This window comes from Thalassophryne amazonica, chromosome 14 (assembly GCF_902500255.1).
Source record: "Thalassophryne amazonica chromosome 14, fThaAma1.1, whole genome shotgun sequence".
NCBI classification, from domain to species: domain Eukaryota; kingdom Metazoa; phylum Chordata; class Actinopteri; order Batrachoidiformes; family Batrachoididae; genus Thalassophryne; species Thalassophryne amazonica.
In genome coordinates, this window is record NC_047116.1 from 20,588,713 (window position 1) to 20,605,141 (window position 16,429).

A 16,429-nucleotide genomic window follows, 5' to 3' on the forward strand; every position below is an offset into this window, starting at 1 on the left:
TCAAAACGTCCAAACAAACCCTGGAACCCTGGACTCGCAAGGTGCGCGGAGTTTGCTGTAACGACATGTAAAACATGATTTGAATCAGATAAGCCATAGTGAAAGCAGGAAGTTGAAAAAAAAAAATAACCACGTTTGAGCGGCAACATAACAGATAAACACACTGCAATTCCAAAAAAGTAAAAAGCGAAGTGCAAGTGGTTCAAATTCTACATAACTCCAAAATTGTGTGACCCTCCAAAATGTGACACAAAGACCACAATATTGTGCCTTTTCTCTGGACATTTGTCATACAGCGGATAATTATTTGCAGGACAAGTTTCTACAGGCTTTTAATGGAACACTCTCAGCAACAAGAATTACCCTGGTAACACAACATTCACCAAACAGTCACGTCACTAACCGCTGGCACCACAGCGGATCCGATATACAGTAGTGTTCAGAATAATAGTAGTGCTATGTGACTAAAAAGATTAATCCAGGTTTTGAGTATATTTCTTATTGTTACATGGGAAACAAGGTACCAGTAGATGCAGTAGATTCTCACAAATCCAACAAGACCAAGCATTCATGATATGCACACTCTTAAGGCTATGAAATTGGGCTATTAGTAAAAAGTAGAAAAGGGGGTGTTCACAATAATAGTAGCATCTGCTGTTGACACTACAAACTCAAAACTGTAATGTTCAAACTGCTTTTTTAGCAATCCTGTGAATCACTAAACTAGTATTTAGTTGTATAACCACAGTTTTTCATGATTTCTTCACATCTGCGAGGCATGGAGTCAACCAACTTGTGGCACCTTTCAGCTGTTATTCCACTCCAAGATTCTTTAACAACATTCCATAATTCATTCACATTTCTTGGTTTTGCTTCAGAAACAGCTTTTTTGATGTCACTCCACAAGTTGTCAATTGGATTTAGGTCTGGAGATTGGGCAGGCCACTCCAAAACATTAATTTTGTTCCCCCTTTCAGTAAACTCACAACCAATAGGAAACTAAATGCATTTAAAATGTCAGTTCTAACTCACTTCTGTTGCTTGCAGTCACTGACTTGAACGCTACCTCTTCCACCCCACCACTACCACTGGTCAGCCCCTGTATGAGGCCTGGGGGTTGGCTCCACCCCTGCCTTCTTTCAATGGCAAGATTCAAGATACATGTACCCCTACAGTCTTCACTGGGACCTCCAAAGACAGTTCAAGGATGCAATATTGTTACTGACTAAAATCTAACTTTTTATCTCATTAATCTTTATAGTGGCGTTCAGAAAACTAACAAAGGAAAAAAAATGTTAAAAGTGAAAGTCTTTGTTGGACCAGAAGCAAGAACCCGGTTATATTGGAATGTGTGTGGGGGGGGGGGGGGGGGGGGGGGGGGAGGGGTTTAGGGGCAGGATTACCAAGACTAGTTCCATCTCCTTTACATTTGTAGTTTGGATTGTTCCATGAAACATACAATAGAGAAAAGTAAAATTACAACAATGTGGCCAATCCATTGTATCAATTTATTGCATGTTACAGTACATAAAATATAAAGTGAAAATGTGTGCGTAGAAAAGAAGTTGATATCTTTATGAAATAGAAAAAATTCTAAAATGGTAAAATCACTTCAGCTGTTGCTTTGTAAGTGAAAAGATCATTCAGATGTCAGAGTTGAGGAATTAATGTGGAATCACTGAAAATTATGAAAGTCATCACTGTTGAGTTTATCGTAGAAATGTGCCAAAAGTTCAACATAACCAACAAATCCCAAAAGTAAGTTAACACACGCCACGGCAATTTAACCACAAACATGTGAACACATACATGTATGTTTCACACTTCATTTGCACAATACAGAGGAGAGAAAAAAAATAAAAATCAACCATTTATGAACGAGAAACATTCAGTTCAATACATTTTCCACACACATAGGATTTATCTGGCTTAATATCAAAAGCCAATTACAGTTCATTTTTACCAAATGTAGTTCTCTCACCAAAGCAGGAAAGTGATTTGTATCTTTTGTTGATATGACAAATGGTGCAACACAAGCTAATATATCATGTGTGTTAAAAAAAAGAAAAAAGTGGCATCAAGTCAACAAATAAGGTTAAATTCAGATTGCGCAGAGGTGCTCCCAACCTACAACGGGATATAAATGTACAGTGCACCATCAACATCACATTTAGATTTCTGAATTTATTCAGTGCCACCGGTGAAGAAAAGGTCAGGAAAAAATAAATTAAAAGAAAAAAAAAAAAAAGCAATCTGTACAGCATTCCTGTAATGCACTCCAGTTAATGAATGTCCACAATTTACATTCATAGTAGTCTGACTATTACATTGAAACCAACTTGGTAGCTGAACATTTGTGTTTTACTGAGTATGACAGCATCAGCACGGCTAACTACGTCTGAATGGCTTTGATCAAGCTGCAATGCAGCGCTCTGCTTTTGCAAAGGAAGAAGAGATAACGGTGTCTCCGTCCCACTCGGCTCTGCCCCCTGGAAGACGCACACTAAAAGTTAATTAGATCATTAAAGGCCCCCCAAGTCAGTCGAGACAAACTATTTTCCAATTAGCAATAATGATGCTGATAATCATTAAATAATTGCAGCATTTTGTAGCGAAAAGTGGAAAAAAAAAAAAAAAAAAAAAATCACATTCCTAAATTACAAATGACGTCCAGAGAAAATGCTGTGCATCAAAGTAAAGGACTGAAATCCTTCCAGCATGAGTGAAGATTAAAGACTCAACAGAATAGTTTGTACTGTACAACAGGTTTGAAAATGTATATATAAAAAAAACCAATGAAGCCCAACTTGGAAAAAAAATAAAATAAAATGCTGTGTTCATCTAATCTCTGAAACAGGTAAGATGAGTTACATCAGTCATTCACAGCAGTGTGCAAAACTTTTAGGCATCCCAGGATGTATTTAATGACACACACACACGGGGGGGGGGGGGGGGGGGGGGGGGGGGGGGAAAGAAAATATTTGTAATGTCTAAATATTTATATAAATGGGTGGGGCTTCCATTTCAATAATTACAGTGCATCCAGAAAGGATTCACAGCACTTCATTTTTTCCCACATTTTATGTCACAGCCTTATTCCAAAAAAATGGATGAAATTCATTTTTCTCAAAAATTCTACACACAGTACCCCACAAAAATAATATAAACTAATATCTCACATGCGTAAGTGTTCACAGATCATCCTTGAGATGCTTCTACAGAGTCCACCTGGGGTAAATTCAACTGATTGGATATGATTTGGAAAGGCACACACTTGTCTACATATAAGGTCCCACAGTTGACAGCGCATGTCAGCGCACAAACCAAGTATGAAGTCAAAGGAAATGTCTATGGACCTCCGAGACAGGACTGTCCAGACGCACACATCTGGGATAGTGCAGCAGATAATCATTCAAATGGTGAAGCAAGCACCAAATTCGGCACAAATACTCCTTAGACATTACTTTTGAGAAAAAAAAAACAACTGGCCACTTGAATTTTCAATAGGCAGCCAGGTAGGGGTCAATTGAGGAATTAATAAAAAACAAAAAATGCTGCAATCATATTGAAAACTGTACCAAATTATTTGTCTGATCATAAACAGTCCAAAAAGAAAGTTTGGACTATCTACGACTGAATGCTCTGGAGTTATGGGGTAAAAACAGCACGAATGGTGGCAAAGGTCAAATTTCAGTTTGTACAGCGGTCAATAGTTAAAGTTACTCCAATTTTGGTAAAAAGTGGTGCAAGTTATTGGTTGAGATAATAGGATTAACAAATGTAATAGATTTGGCTGTGTTGAATGCTTGGTCTCCAAAGTAAAGGTCAAACAATGTTGACATCCATAGGATTCTATGACATGTTACATATGTTACCACATAACATGATAACTAAGGATGACACATAGTGCAAACTATTTCTTTTTGAAACCCTATTAACTCATGCTGTGGGGATACTTTTCAGCAGCAGGAACTGGGAGACTAGTCAGGATTGAAGGAAAGTTGAATGCAGAAATGTACAGAGACATCCTGGATGAAAACCTGCTCCAGAGCGCTCTTGACCTCAGACTGGGGCGACGGTTCATCTTTCAGCATGACAATGACCCTAAGCACACAGCCAAGATATCAAAGGAGTGGCTTCAGGACAACTCTGTGAATATCTGAGTGGCCCAGCCAGAGCCCAGATTAAACATCCCTGGAGAGCTGTGAAAATAGCTGTGCACCGATGCTCCCCATTCAACCTGATGGAATTTGAGAGGTGCTGCAAAGAATAACGGTCAAAACTGCCCAAAGATAGGTGCACCAAGCCTATGACATCATATTCAATAACACTTGAGGCTGTAATTGCTGCCAATGGTGCATCAACAAAGTACTGAGCAAAGGGTGTGAATACTTACGTCCGTGTGAATTGTTTTTTTTTTTTTTTCTTTTTGCAAACAAACACACAAAAACTTTTTTCATGTTGACATTATGGGATGTTTTGAGTAGAATTCTGAGGAAAAGAAAAAAAATTGCTCCATTTTGGTGTAAGGCTGTAACATAAAAAATGTGAAGGGCTGAATACTTTCCAGATGCACTGTAATCACCAAGATACAAACCTTACAAAAATGGGGGGGGGGGGGCGGGCGCTAGTCTAAGTTAAAAACCGCATTCAAAGCTTATGTACAAGTATCCCCTTTACAAAGAAATTAAATGGATTGTGTCACAAACTTCCATCCATCCATCCATTTTCTTCCGCTTTATCCGGAGTCGGGTCGTGGGGGCAGCAGCTCAAGCAAAGCTGCCCAGACCTCCCGATCCACACACACCTCCCCCAGCTCCTCTGGGGGCACCCCAAGGCGTTCCCAAGCCAGCCGAGAGATGTAATCCTTCCAGCGTGTCCTGGGTCTTCCCCGCGGCCTCCTCCCAATGGGACGTGCCCGGAACACCTCTCCAGCGAGGCGTCCAGAGGGCATCCGGAAAAGATGCCCGAGCCACCTCAACTGACTCCTTTCGACGTGGAGGAGCAGCGGCTCGACTCCGAGCTCCTCATCCTATCTCTAAGGGAGCGCCCAGCCACCCTGCGGAGGAAACTCATCTCGGCCGCTTGTACCCGCGATCTCGTTCTTTCGGTCATGAGCCAAATCTCATGACCATAGGTGAGGATCGGAACTTATCGATCGGTAAATCGAGAGCTTTGCCCCCCTACTCAGTGTCACAAACTTAATAAATAAAATGATCCATTTCACAAAAGAACAAAAACCCTTTCCCTGTATACTGTGTGGTACATGTCAACACAAAGACTGTGAGACTGACTATTACTTAGTAATAAAATATTTGCAAATACCTTATTATATACACACACACACACACACCACCCCCATTTTCTCAAATGGCATAAGACCATCGAAAACAAATTATGCAACTTTATCACATAAAAATAATCATTTTTAAGAGTCAAAGGTCATCACATATTTTTTGATAAATAGTGCATATTTAGCAGCTTTTTGTTTTCTGGGCATATTTAATATACCCTGAACTCTTGGACAATATTGTGGTGGACAGTGGGGGAATCAATGTTCTGCAACAACACCTACTGTTGTCGCAGCTGAACTATTGCATATCATAAATGACATGAACATTCCAATGGCCGTATTCTCAAAAAAAAAAAAATCTGAAAGCTGTAAATAGCGCCTATCCGGTGGTTTTAGAAGCTTCCTAAATCTTCTGCATCTGTCCTACATTCAAAATTCTCAGCGCAAAACATCACTAAAAGTAACTCCTAACATGTCAAAGATTCAAGGTCATCCTGATTTGTTTGGACAACACCAATAACATATCTTTCAGATGGACTTGCAGACTCTGCACTTTAGAGCAACAACGCTGCACAATTATGTTAACAGACCCGTCTCTTTATTTTGCTTTTTTTTTTTAGAAAATGCCAACATTGTCTAAAAAAAAAGGGGTCTCACTGATCCCCACCCACATCACCAGAAACCAAAATTTCAGAGCTCAATTTGCAGTTTTTACAGAGTTAAAGAAATTTTGCAAAATTGCTGACCACATTAATCCTTTCGCTAAGAAGGCAACAGCACAAAATAAGACTTATTCACAAAAGAATAGTCTGTAACCTTGAAAAGTAGGTCAAGATCGCCATGATGGCACCTTAACAGCCCAATGAAGGACTGAGCATTTTGTATAATTTCAATGAAACAAACAGTTTTGTCCAGAACGTTTTTGTTAATCCACTCCAACGGTCGACCGACGCCCAACGTGAAACATCCCATCCAAAGACAGCCATATAAAACTTAACAGCTGTCTGGTTTCCTTCATGAATACTTGCTTCTACGTGCCTTTTATTTTAAAGAAAACGCTGAGGCTAAAACATGAAGCCCTCTAGTCATGACAAAGTATTGTGGAACCACAGCCATTTACATTTTGACGTTTTAAAACATTCTCAGATTAAATAATGAGCAAACTAAACTATTTTTCCAAAAAAAAAAAACAAAACAAAACACAGATGTCGACTTAAAAGTAGCTCAGTGTTTCATTATTACTGCTGACAATACAATCACTTTGAATCTTCTGACCAATTCGGAGTTCAAAAAAATCATTGAAATCTGAATTCTGAGGTCAGGAGCTTTATGACTCTTAAAGCAGGCAAATCAAAGAGTTTAAGCTTAGATGAACACAGCATTATTTGCAAGCAACATGCAGAGATCTGAAATTATTCATATATTTTCCGAACACAATTATGACATGCCTCTGGCTGCAGCTGCAAGTATTCCATGTTATCGTTTAAGAATGTGTGTGTTGGGGGGTGCACCATCCTGATACTCCTCAGTGTTGCTTGATGTAAATCACTTAATACTTCTGAATTTGGGGAAGAAAGAAGAAAAAAAAAAAAAAAAAAAAAAAAAAAAAAACTGTGCCAGATGTAATCTACGAGGTCTATTAGATAATAAACCGACCCTTTAATTTTTTTTTTTTAACTATATGGATTTGAATGACGTGTGATTACACCAATCATGCTTGAGCCCTCGTGCGCATGCGTGAGTTTTTTCACGATGATGTCATTTCCCTGTGGGCAGGCCTTGAGTGAGATGTGGTCCCGCCCTCTCGGCTGAATTCCTTTGTTTCACACGCTGCTCGAGACGGCACGCGTTGCTTTATCAAAATTTTTTCTGGACCTGTGAGGAATATCCGAGTGGACGCTATTCGAGAAATTACGCTGGTTTTCGGTGAAAAGTTTAATGGCTGATGAGAGATTATGGGGTGTTTCTGTCGGTGTAAGGACTTCCCACGGAGCGGGACGTCATGCAGCGCTTCCAGGCGCCGTCGTCGGCCTGTTTCGACCTGAAAACATCCTAATTTAAAGCTTAATTCACCCAGGACGTCGTGAGAGAACAGAGAAGATTCAGAAGAGGCCGGCATGAGGACTTTATGCGGACATTCCGCTGTTTAAGGACATTTTTTAATGAAAGACGTGCGTGCAAATTCGCCGAGTCATTTCCGTGACGACTCGGCTAATCTGTGTGTGCCGCGACAGGAAAAATACCTCCGTGTTGAAAACCATTTGTAAAATTCAGGCGGCTTTTGATGGCTTTCAACAAGTGAGTAACTGAGAAATTGTTTAACAGCTTGGGCATGTTCCAACTTGCCCGTTAAGGTTTCCAACGGAGGTGTTTTTCCTGTCGCGACCCCCCGCGGTTGGGTCCGGCCCGACATGCAACTCTGCCCGCACGTTCTTTCATTACAAAATGACCTTTAACAGTGGAATGTCCGCATAAACTCCTCATGCCGACTTCTTCTGAAAGTTCTCTGTTCTTTGATGACTTACTGGGTCAACAGAGCCTGAAATGTGAAAGTTTTCAACTTGACACGGCGAGACGCTGCCGGCTCGAAGCGCAGATCGCCGTTAGGCACCGTGGGCCGTCCTTAAAGCGACACTACCAGACCAAAATCTCTCATCAGCTGTTAAAATTTTTACCGAAAACCAGCTGAATTTATCGAATGGTGTCCACTCAGTTGTGCCTTACAGTTTTGAAAAAATGTTGATCAAACAAAGCAGCAGTCTGAGCCATTCCTAAACAATGGGGGGGGGGGGGGGGAAGAATCGACGAGGGTGGGTGACTCCTCACTCAAAGACTGCCCACAGGCAAATGATGTAACCGACAGGCGTGAAAAAACTCTCACATGCCCACGAGGGTTCAAGCATGTCTGATGTAATCACACATGATTCAAATCCATATGGTTTTTGAAAAAAAATAATAAAGTCGGATACTTTTCTAATAGACCTCGAAAACATGCACACACAGAATAAGTGTAATCATCAGTGTCTCATACTTGATGTACACAAAGTGAAATACTGCACTTTGTGTGGTCAATTAAACTGTGAGAAAAAAATGTCAGGGAGTTTTAATTATTCTTGGTGGAGCTTCTACAGTAAATGGTGTCACTGACGTGTTTTTCTTTCAGATCATTCAAAAAGTCAAATACAAAAAAAAAAAAAAATAGGGTAGGCAACTTTGAAATACTCTTTCGTATTCAGTAATGGAGTATGACATTTACAGAGAAGTAAAAATCCTGAAATTAAAGCCGAGACAAATGCACTGAAAAGGAAGAAGAAAATGACATTCTTTCTGAAATTCTCCAGCTCGTATTTCGAAATCAGGAGTCTGCGACTCCTTGTTCAGATAATGGTGACGCTGGTGGAAGGCTGAGTGCTCTCCTCGTGGCTGTGGCTCTTCAACAGGTCTTTCATGAACTGCTCCAGTGCAGCGAAGTAGCCCTGACACTGCCACGTGTCGTTGTGCGTGCCCTCTGGAAAGATGGCCAGCCGCTTAGTCCGTGCAGGAGATAGCTCGTACAGTTGTTTCATCATGACCGGCGGGATGAGCTGGTCCGACAGGCCCGACACAAACAAAGATGGCATGCGGCACAGCGCCACCTGCCGGTAGGAGAGGAACTGATTCTTGTAGCACCACAGGGGCAGCAGGCGCATGGGCAAGAAGGAGAAGAGGGTCGCTGCCATGTGGGGAATACTTAGGAAGGTGTTCTCAACAATAATGGCCGCTACGCGGTGAGGGTTAGCCGAGGCCAAGCGTACGGCCACAGCGCCGCCCAGTGAGCGCCCAAATAGCACCACCTTTGTCTTGTCCAGATCAGGACGGGTCATAACGTAGTCCAGTGTGGCCTCTGCATCCAGGTAGAGTCCGTTCTCGCTGGGCTCGCCCTCGCTCTTCCCGTAGCCACGGTAGTCCACCAGTAACACGTTGGCTTTCAGGTTGACCAGCATCAGCAGGGCGTTTGGCACCCTGTGCCCAATATTCCCTGCATTACCATGGAAATAAATTATAGTGGGTGGACAAGAGGAGGTGGGGCTGCTTTGATTGGCAGGGGTGATTCCTGAAGGAGCATCCCCTCCTGTGTAGCGAAGAAGGATCACGTTGAGCTTGACATTATCCTTGGTGCGAATGTATACATTCTCGTGAGGGATTCCCGTCGGCATAGGAACATAAAGGCGAGATGAAGAGGGCTGGTCCGGGAAGTAGAGGAGCACATCTTGGAATTTGTAGAGGATGCCCGCTACAGAGGCCAAGATGAGGGCAAGGAGAAATAATCCCCCGTACAGATGGAAGGTGAGGATCAGGGCCAGCAGGGAGATTCGGCAGGTACCCCAGGACCAGGAGGCCAGAGCCAGCGTGCACCGCTCCGCGACCCCCCAAAGCCTCCTGGGCTTCTCCATGGCTTTGCGGGAGCTGCTGTCACACCATGCACAGCCTGCAAAACAGAAAATGGAAAAAAAAAAACTAAGTGCAGAGAAAAGTGGAGGACAATGGATATAATTAAGAAGAGCACTGGAAAACAACAACAACCTGAAAATAGTCTAAATGCCCCAAATGAGCCCAAATGGAAGGACATTAATAAACCTTGAACATGGGCTGAGAGTGCTAACATTTTATATGATTCTAAACAGTGGCTCAAAATGGGAAAAAAACAACAACAACAACAAAACAAAAACACCAGTAGTCTGATTTCCTACTTAGTAATTCTGGAAAGAATTCTCAACCGTTAACTTCCACATTTAATGTAATTCCCAAAATTATGGTAATTATTTCCACTAAGAGTAATTTTTTTCCACCAGTGTTTGCCTGTTAGCAGAATAACTCAAAAAGCAATCAACGGATTTCAATGAAATTGGTCGAGTAGATAGATAATGTTCCAGAAAATAAATGATTCATTTTCAGAGGTTATCTGGAATATTACACTTGCATTGCAAAAATAAATCGATTAAGACATTTAATTGTCAACTGATTAATCATTTTTAGTCACACACACAAACCAAATAAATAAATAAATAAAAATCCAAATTCTTTGACTTCAGCTTCTTAAATGTGAATACTTCAAACAAGAGTCATGGTGAGGGACTGGAGCCTATCCCAATAGTCATAGGGTGAGAGGCAGGTGAAAACCCTGGACAGGATGAATGTATGTTGCAGGGCTACACATAGACAGACGGGTATGTAATAGGGATGGGTATTGACAAGATTTTAATCGACATCGATGCCATTATCGATTCCGCTTATCGATCCCCTTATCGATACCCCCTGGAAATTTTCTTGTGAATTTTACTGCATCCTTGATCTCTGGAGACGAATAAAAATAAACAAAATGTAGTTTTTGTCAAAAGCATTTCCTTTCAGACATTTTGGCATGAATGTCTCTCCATACCTCTGAGCTGAGCTCAGCCGGCTGCTGCATGTCAGCGCAGGACGTCTCGCTTTGGGAGGAAAAAACTTTTTGATCGATTGCAGTTTGTTTGTTTTACAATGTTTGGAAAAAGGTGCCATTTGATTTAAACAGTGTTTCTCTATGAATTTATGAATACCGACTGGACTCTATCGTTCTAACTTGACTCGGCAGAGAGCCGCGCAGCATTTGGAGCTGTGTGAACAGAACGGAGGAGTGACTCACGGTTGACATATTTAGGGATGAAAGTGGAGAAAAACAAAAAAAGCTGAAACCCAAATTACCCCCCAACACCACCCACACGAAAATGTTTGAATTCTAGAAGCTCTGAAATGCAATCTGGGACTATTCCAGACAATAAACTGCAGTGAGTGCAGCATCCATTTAGGTGAGAAAAAACCCAACTTTCCTTATTCAAATTCATTCCAGTAGTATTCTGCTAGGATGCAGCAATTTTCTAGCTTGGCAGATAGTTCTGGAGGAAATCACTGAAGAAATTAACAAATTGAAAATATGTTTGACCGAAACAAATTGTGATTACTAAACTAACTTAAGTAAAACAGGGCTGAAGTGGAGGTGTAAGAGGCAGTTCACAGGAAAACACTTATTTCTATATGTATTTATTTATTTTCATTGTTAGATGTTTTTTATCTTTTGTTGTGTTGTGTTTCATTAGGTTATTTTTGTCTCTTTCTTTAAAATTGTATTGTAACATTATTAGTCTATTATTATTGACTATTATTGTCTATTATGTAGACTATTATTGTTGTTGCTATTATTACACTATGTAACAAATATTTATTTTTGTTTTGTTCCTGGGTACACAGTGTTTTCCTAACCTGTTATGCCTTAAATAAATAGAAAATAGCTGTTATTCCACAGAAACTTTGCTTCTGTGATCAGGACAATGATATTTTGAAATTTGTCTGTTTTCAAGAATATTCTCGATTCGCCTTCACTACTACTGAGTAGTCTTCTAGAATATTCTTTAACTGCTAGAACTGTCCAGAATTTTCTAGAAGTTTCCAGAATTATCTAGAAATTTCAAGAAACAAATAGAACTTTCTAGTACATTAAAAAAATAAAATCAAAGTTTGTGCTGAATGTAGTCATTTTTCAATAGACTTTAGACATAAGCAGTTGAAATATAACACTTAGAAGCCAGGAACAAAAACTGTGTTACATAGTGTTATTAATATATGAATAAAAATAAATGAAAAAATTACAATCTGACACTTTTACGACACTGAACGCTGAGCCATTAATTATACAGAAAAATCAACACAAACATGCTGATGCGAACAGCTTAATGCTAACTTTAACATTGAAAACGCCATAAACATGCTAATGCGTTAGCATCAGTCCCGTTTTTAAGTTATAAAATACATCTATCAACTGTTTCAGAGGACCATAACAGGTTGGTTTAACATAAAAATATTAAATATTACTCAGACATATGCTCTTCAGGGTTTTAGCGGGGAAAAATTGAGATAAAGCGAAATAAAACAATGAATCCACAAATCGTAGATCAAAGCACTGCTTCGATCTGCTAATCACTGCTTTGATTGGTTCAAGGTTCAAAGCAAAGCCGCGCTGCAGAAAAGTTGATTACAGACCCGCTGCAGGTCTGTAATCAATGTAGAGAAATTCTCATTTTCCTGACAAAAACCCCCCAAAACAACAGCCACTCTGAAGGACCGATAAGGGAATCGTTATGCAAAAAGCTTAAGCTCGATAAAGAAGTGGATCGATAAGCGGAATCGATAATGGCATCAATATTGACAAAATCTTATCAATACCCATCCCTACTAATCGGTTATTTCAAAAGAGTAATGTCTAAGGAGTATTTGTGCCGAATTTGATGCTTGTATCACCATTTACAAGATTCCGCTCAAAATATTCTCTTATCTGCTGCACTATTACTACTGTCTGGTAGTAAATTGAACATCTTTGGGCTGTGGACAAAACATGACATCTGAAGGCATGTTTGGACAGGATACCGATACTGGATGGGATCAGGCCCATCTCTACTTTTTTTATGAAATGGTCATGGTTACAGCAGTTATAACTGTAACCACTCTGAATTTGGCAGCCATAACCCAAAATCTTGGGGCTCATGGCAGCTGCCATAATTGATGCTCCATGTCTCTGTGCTCGTTACAAACTCCTCATTGGTATAGTGGTAAGTATAGTATCGTAAGTATCCCCCACCTTTCATGCATTGGTCCGGTGTCAGGAGCTCAGCACTCCCCCTGCCTTCACTGTGCATGCGTCATTTCGGAGCGTCCACCGCGATTCACCGATTATTGCCTTGTGTCTGCTTAAAACTGCACTCCATTAACCATCTATTTACAAGGCAAGATTTTAAAATTATCTGTAGGTTTCCAATACCTGAGAGACCACACACATGGAGATTAAAAAAAAAAGCATACATCTAAGTTTTGGTCATACACTGTGTGGTGTGCAGCCACACGGTGAAGACAACACACCACACACGAACAGATTTCACACACGAACATTCCCAGGTCAGACAGGAAATGTCGCAAAATCTCTCGAGATTAAACGTGACTTCAGAGTAAACAAACATGGTGGATGAGGAAGAAACAATGGAGATAGTTTGTGAACCACGTCTAACAGAAAAAATAAAACACGATACAAAAAGAAAAAGAAAAGGCGTTGTTTAAAGGAGTGGAGACAGCGCGACCACTGAGCTTTCTGGTAAGTCATAGCCGTTTTGATTTTGGATTCTGCTCCGTGCATCCGTCACCTCGCTTTCTGATTGGCTGCACGTCACATTCAGCAGGCTGCATGTTTGTTTGTGGTCGGGGGACAACACACGCTGTGATTTCGGGTCAAGAAAATCCAACATGTTGAATATACCCGATTTGCGGTCTGAGCACTCCTGACGTCCTTTCCGAGCAGACTATAGCGTGCTTAGCACACTGCACGACAGGAATATTTGATAAGATTATCTTTAGCACCATCACGATAGTCGGGGCATCCTTAAAATTGTCGGAGGGGAACGATCGGGTCCGATGCCGGCCTAATTATCTTGCCGTGTGAACCAGATATTAGTGACAGATATCTGAAGCATTTAAACAAAAATCATTTCCACATGAAAGACAAGCGAGCAATCATAGTGTGACAGCAGCACATCTGAGACTCTGCACGCAATGTGATCAAACGGAGTAATGTGATTATTAACCATCAGATAACGACATAAAAACTCTTAAATCTTTCTAAAGTCAGTTTTAAGCAAAAACAAGGCAATAATCTGTTAATCACTGCTAAAGCTCCGCCATAACGCATGCACAGTGAAGGCAGGGGGAGTGCCGAGTCTAGGAGAGTGCTGAGTCTGTGACACCGGGATTCAATTCTTTGACGGGGAGAAAAATACTTTTTTTTTCAGTCCCTTCACATGAACCAACATTGCTTGCTTCAATTCAGAAGTTCGGTCATCCGGGCATTTCATCTCGAGGGGTGGGTTTTCTCTCTGAAAACATTGCAGAGCTCAATACAAATACATGTAATTTGGTCACTTTTCAAACGGGTAAGACTCGTCAATAACATCAATTTAATGTACAATGGTTCATTTCAGGTCAGCTTTGTGTATAAATTTCATCATTCCAGACAATAATAGCTGTCAGCTGGCCATTAGAAGCAAGTTAGAGACAATAAAAAAACCAGGTGATTTCAACAGAACAGCATAAAGCCCAAGTGTGTTTTCACTGACCGGCCAGCCGCGGAAGCACGAATTCTGGCCTTCAGACCAACCTCGAGAATTCTTTTGGTTCATGCATCTCTGAAAGATTGGGGTTATTTGGGCCGAAGTGGCTACGGGTACGTACATCCGTATCTTCTGCGGGACTGCTAAAGGTACGGACCGAGGTTCACTGAGTGGACGTATGTGACACCAGTGGGAAATACACACGTGGAACAAGCGGTGAAGATCTTAACAGACACAGAATATTTTACGTCCACTAATGCTTCAGCTGAACTGTGCTGTTTCTTTTTTCTCCCTTGTTTCAGAAGCCATAACTGGCAACTGTCTTCTAGTGTTAGCGGAGGTTAGCCTGTAAGCTCGCCGTCGTGCTGATAATCATTTGAGTACATTTGTTTAATGAAGCTGCTGTAATTTAAGAAATTCATCAAATGTAAATGAAGAAATTCATCAAAATATCGACGTAAATTGCGAAGGTGTTTTGCTTCTTTCATCATCCATCCACCTCAAGTTCCAAGCGCTGTTTTCTAAGCGAGACGGAAAGAATTGTACATGACACCGGACCTTTAGCCGCATATGGTATGACGTATTTGCGCATCCTGATTGGTCGCTTAGACACCCTCCGTATCTTTAGAACGGTCTCTGTAGATACGGGTCCGTACCCGTAGCCACTGCCTATTTGGGCTATTAAGGTTAGGATGTCATGCCACAAACGTAATAATAATCTACCAGCACATGTGTAAGGTTACCATAACAATATTGTCTGGCAATATTTTATAATATATATATTTTTTATAAGTAAACTAGGCTTGCCACATCATGCATTCATTCGCCCGGTGTGATGTGATAAAGTCTATGGAAATCCCTGCTCTGTAGGGGTTAGTATAAAGTACCCTTTTCCAGTATTAAAGCTCAGGATTGAAGGAGAGTGATCACTAAAACACGTGGTGACGTCACGTGCAAGTCATCAAATAGTAGAAAAGTAGTTAAACTAAACTAGTGGGGACATTGGATTAAGTTTATGAATGAAGAATTACTGCCAGCAGGCACTTATTCATCTCAATGTGTATTGAAATGTTACCAAACAGCATGAGGGGAGACAATTTTTTTATTTTATTTTTTAAGTATAAAAGAACAGAAAAGTGTCTGGACCCCACCCAGAACGTGACAGATCCTGTTAGCCTCTTTAACGTTATTAGCCTCTTTAACGTTATCCCACCGGAAGCATAACGCTAGCTTAGTCAGCTGCACCGTTAGCTGACAAAACAGACTATTAAACTGCTCCAGCGAATCAACACGCTCAGCACGGACTGTAAACCGGATTACATTAGCCATTACTGCAGTAAGCGGCATGCTAACTGTGACGCTATTCTGCTAATGCTGCAGTGAAATACTAATACAACCACAGACTTACCCTTCTGTCATTTTAAGCGCTTCAGCTGCAGCAAAATAAAGCAGATGCTCGGACATGTATGGCGCAATCAGTGTCATTCAGCTGGCCAGCAAATGACTTCAATAAAGGTTTAAAGTGGGAAAGTTACAAGGTGAAAAAATTGTCAGCAAGACCCGGCGAAGCTAGCTGCGGCTGCGCTAGTTAGCACTGCTGGTGCAGCACGACGTAGCTCCGACTTCAACATAGCTGAGAAAAACGGTTCCGGGGCCACCTTTTTTATGTAATATCCCATAGACGTGTCTACCACCTGCTGGATGGTGAATGAATGGTAAATACTTTTACAGGAGCAGCAGGTATGGTCGGTTACATGTAGTTTAAAAAGAACTTGTCACTTTCATTCATCTCCAATGGTCTCTTCGGTCTGGTGCTTTGAAATTGAGTATAATATGTAGGTGTTTTTTTTTTTTTTTTTTTTCTGAGGAGTGATTATGCATTTAGTCAAACACTTGTCCATTAAAACCAACCCGCTCCCCAATTTTTCAAATTGTGTGACAGTGCATCCAGTGAATTTGTTGGTGAAACCCC

The 16,429-nt window shown here is 40.9% G+C and overlaps 1 protein-coding gene across 1 annotated transcript; it reads right to left on the minus strand.

Moving 5' to 3' along the window:
- Positions 1 to 8,645: 8,645 nt before the first annotated feature.
- abhd13 (abhydrolase domain containing 13) lies at positions 8,646 to 16,069 on the minus strand. The gene is made up of 2 exons (XM_034187028.1): positions 15,866 to 16,069; positions 8,646 to 9,761 (listed from the first exon to the last, which is right to left on the minus strand). Exon 2 carries the CDS (start codon positions 9,724 to 9,726, stop codon positions 8,671 to 8,673), a length of 1,056 nt encoding a protein of 351 aa, XP_034042919.1. The 5' UTR covers positions 9,727 to 9,761; positions 15,866 to 16,069; the 3' UTR covers positions 8,646 to 8,670.
- Positions 16,070 to 16,429: the final 360 nt, after the last annotated feature.

Coding starts and splice junctions, on each gene's coding strand:
- abhd13 (XM_034187028.1), bottom strand. CDS start 9,726: ATGGAGAAGCCCAGGAGGCTTTGGGGGGTCGCGGAGCGGTGCACGCTG.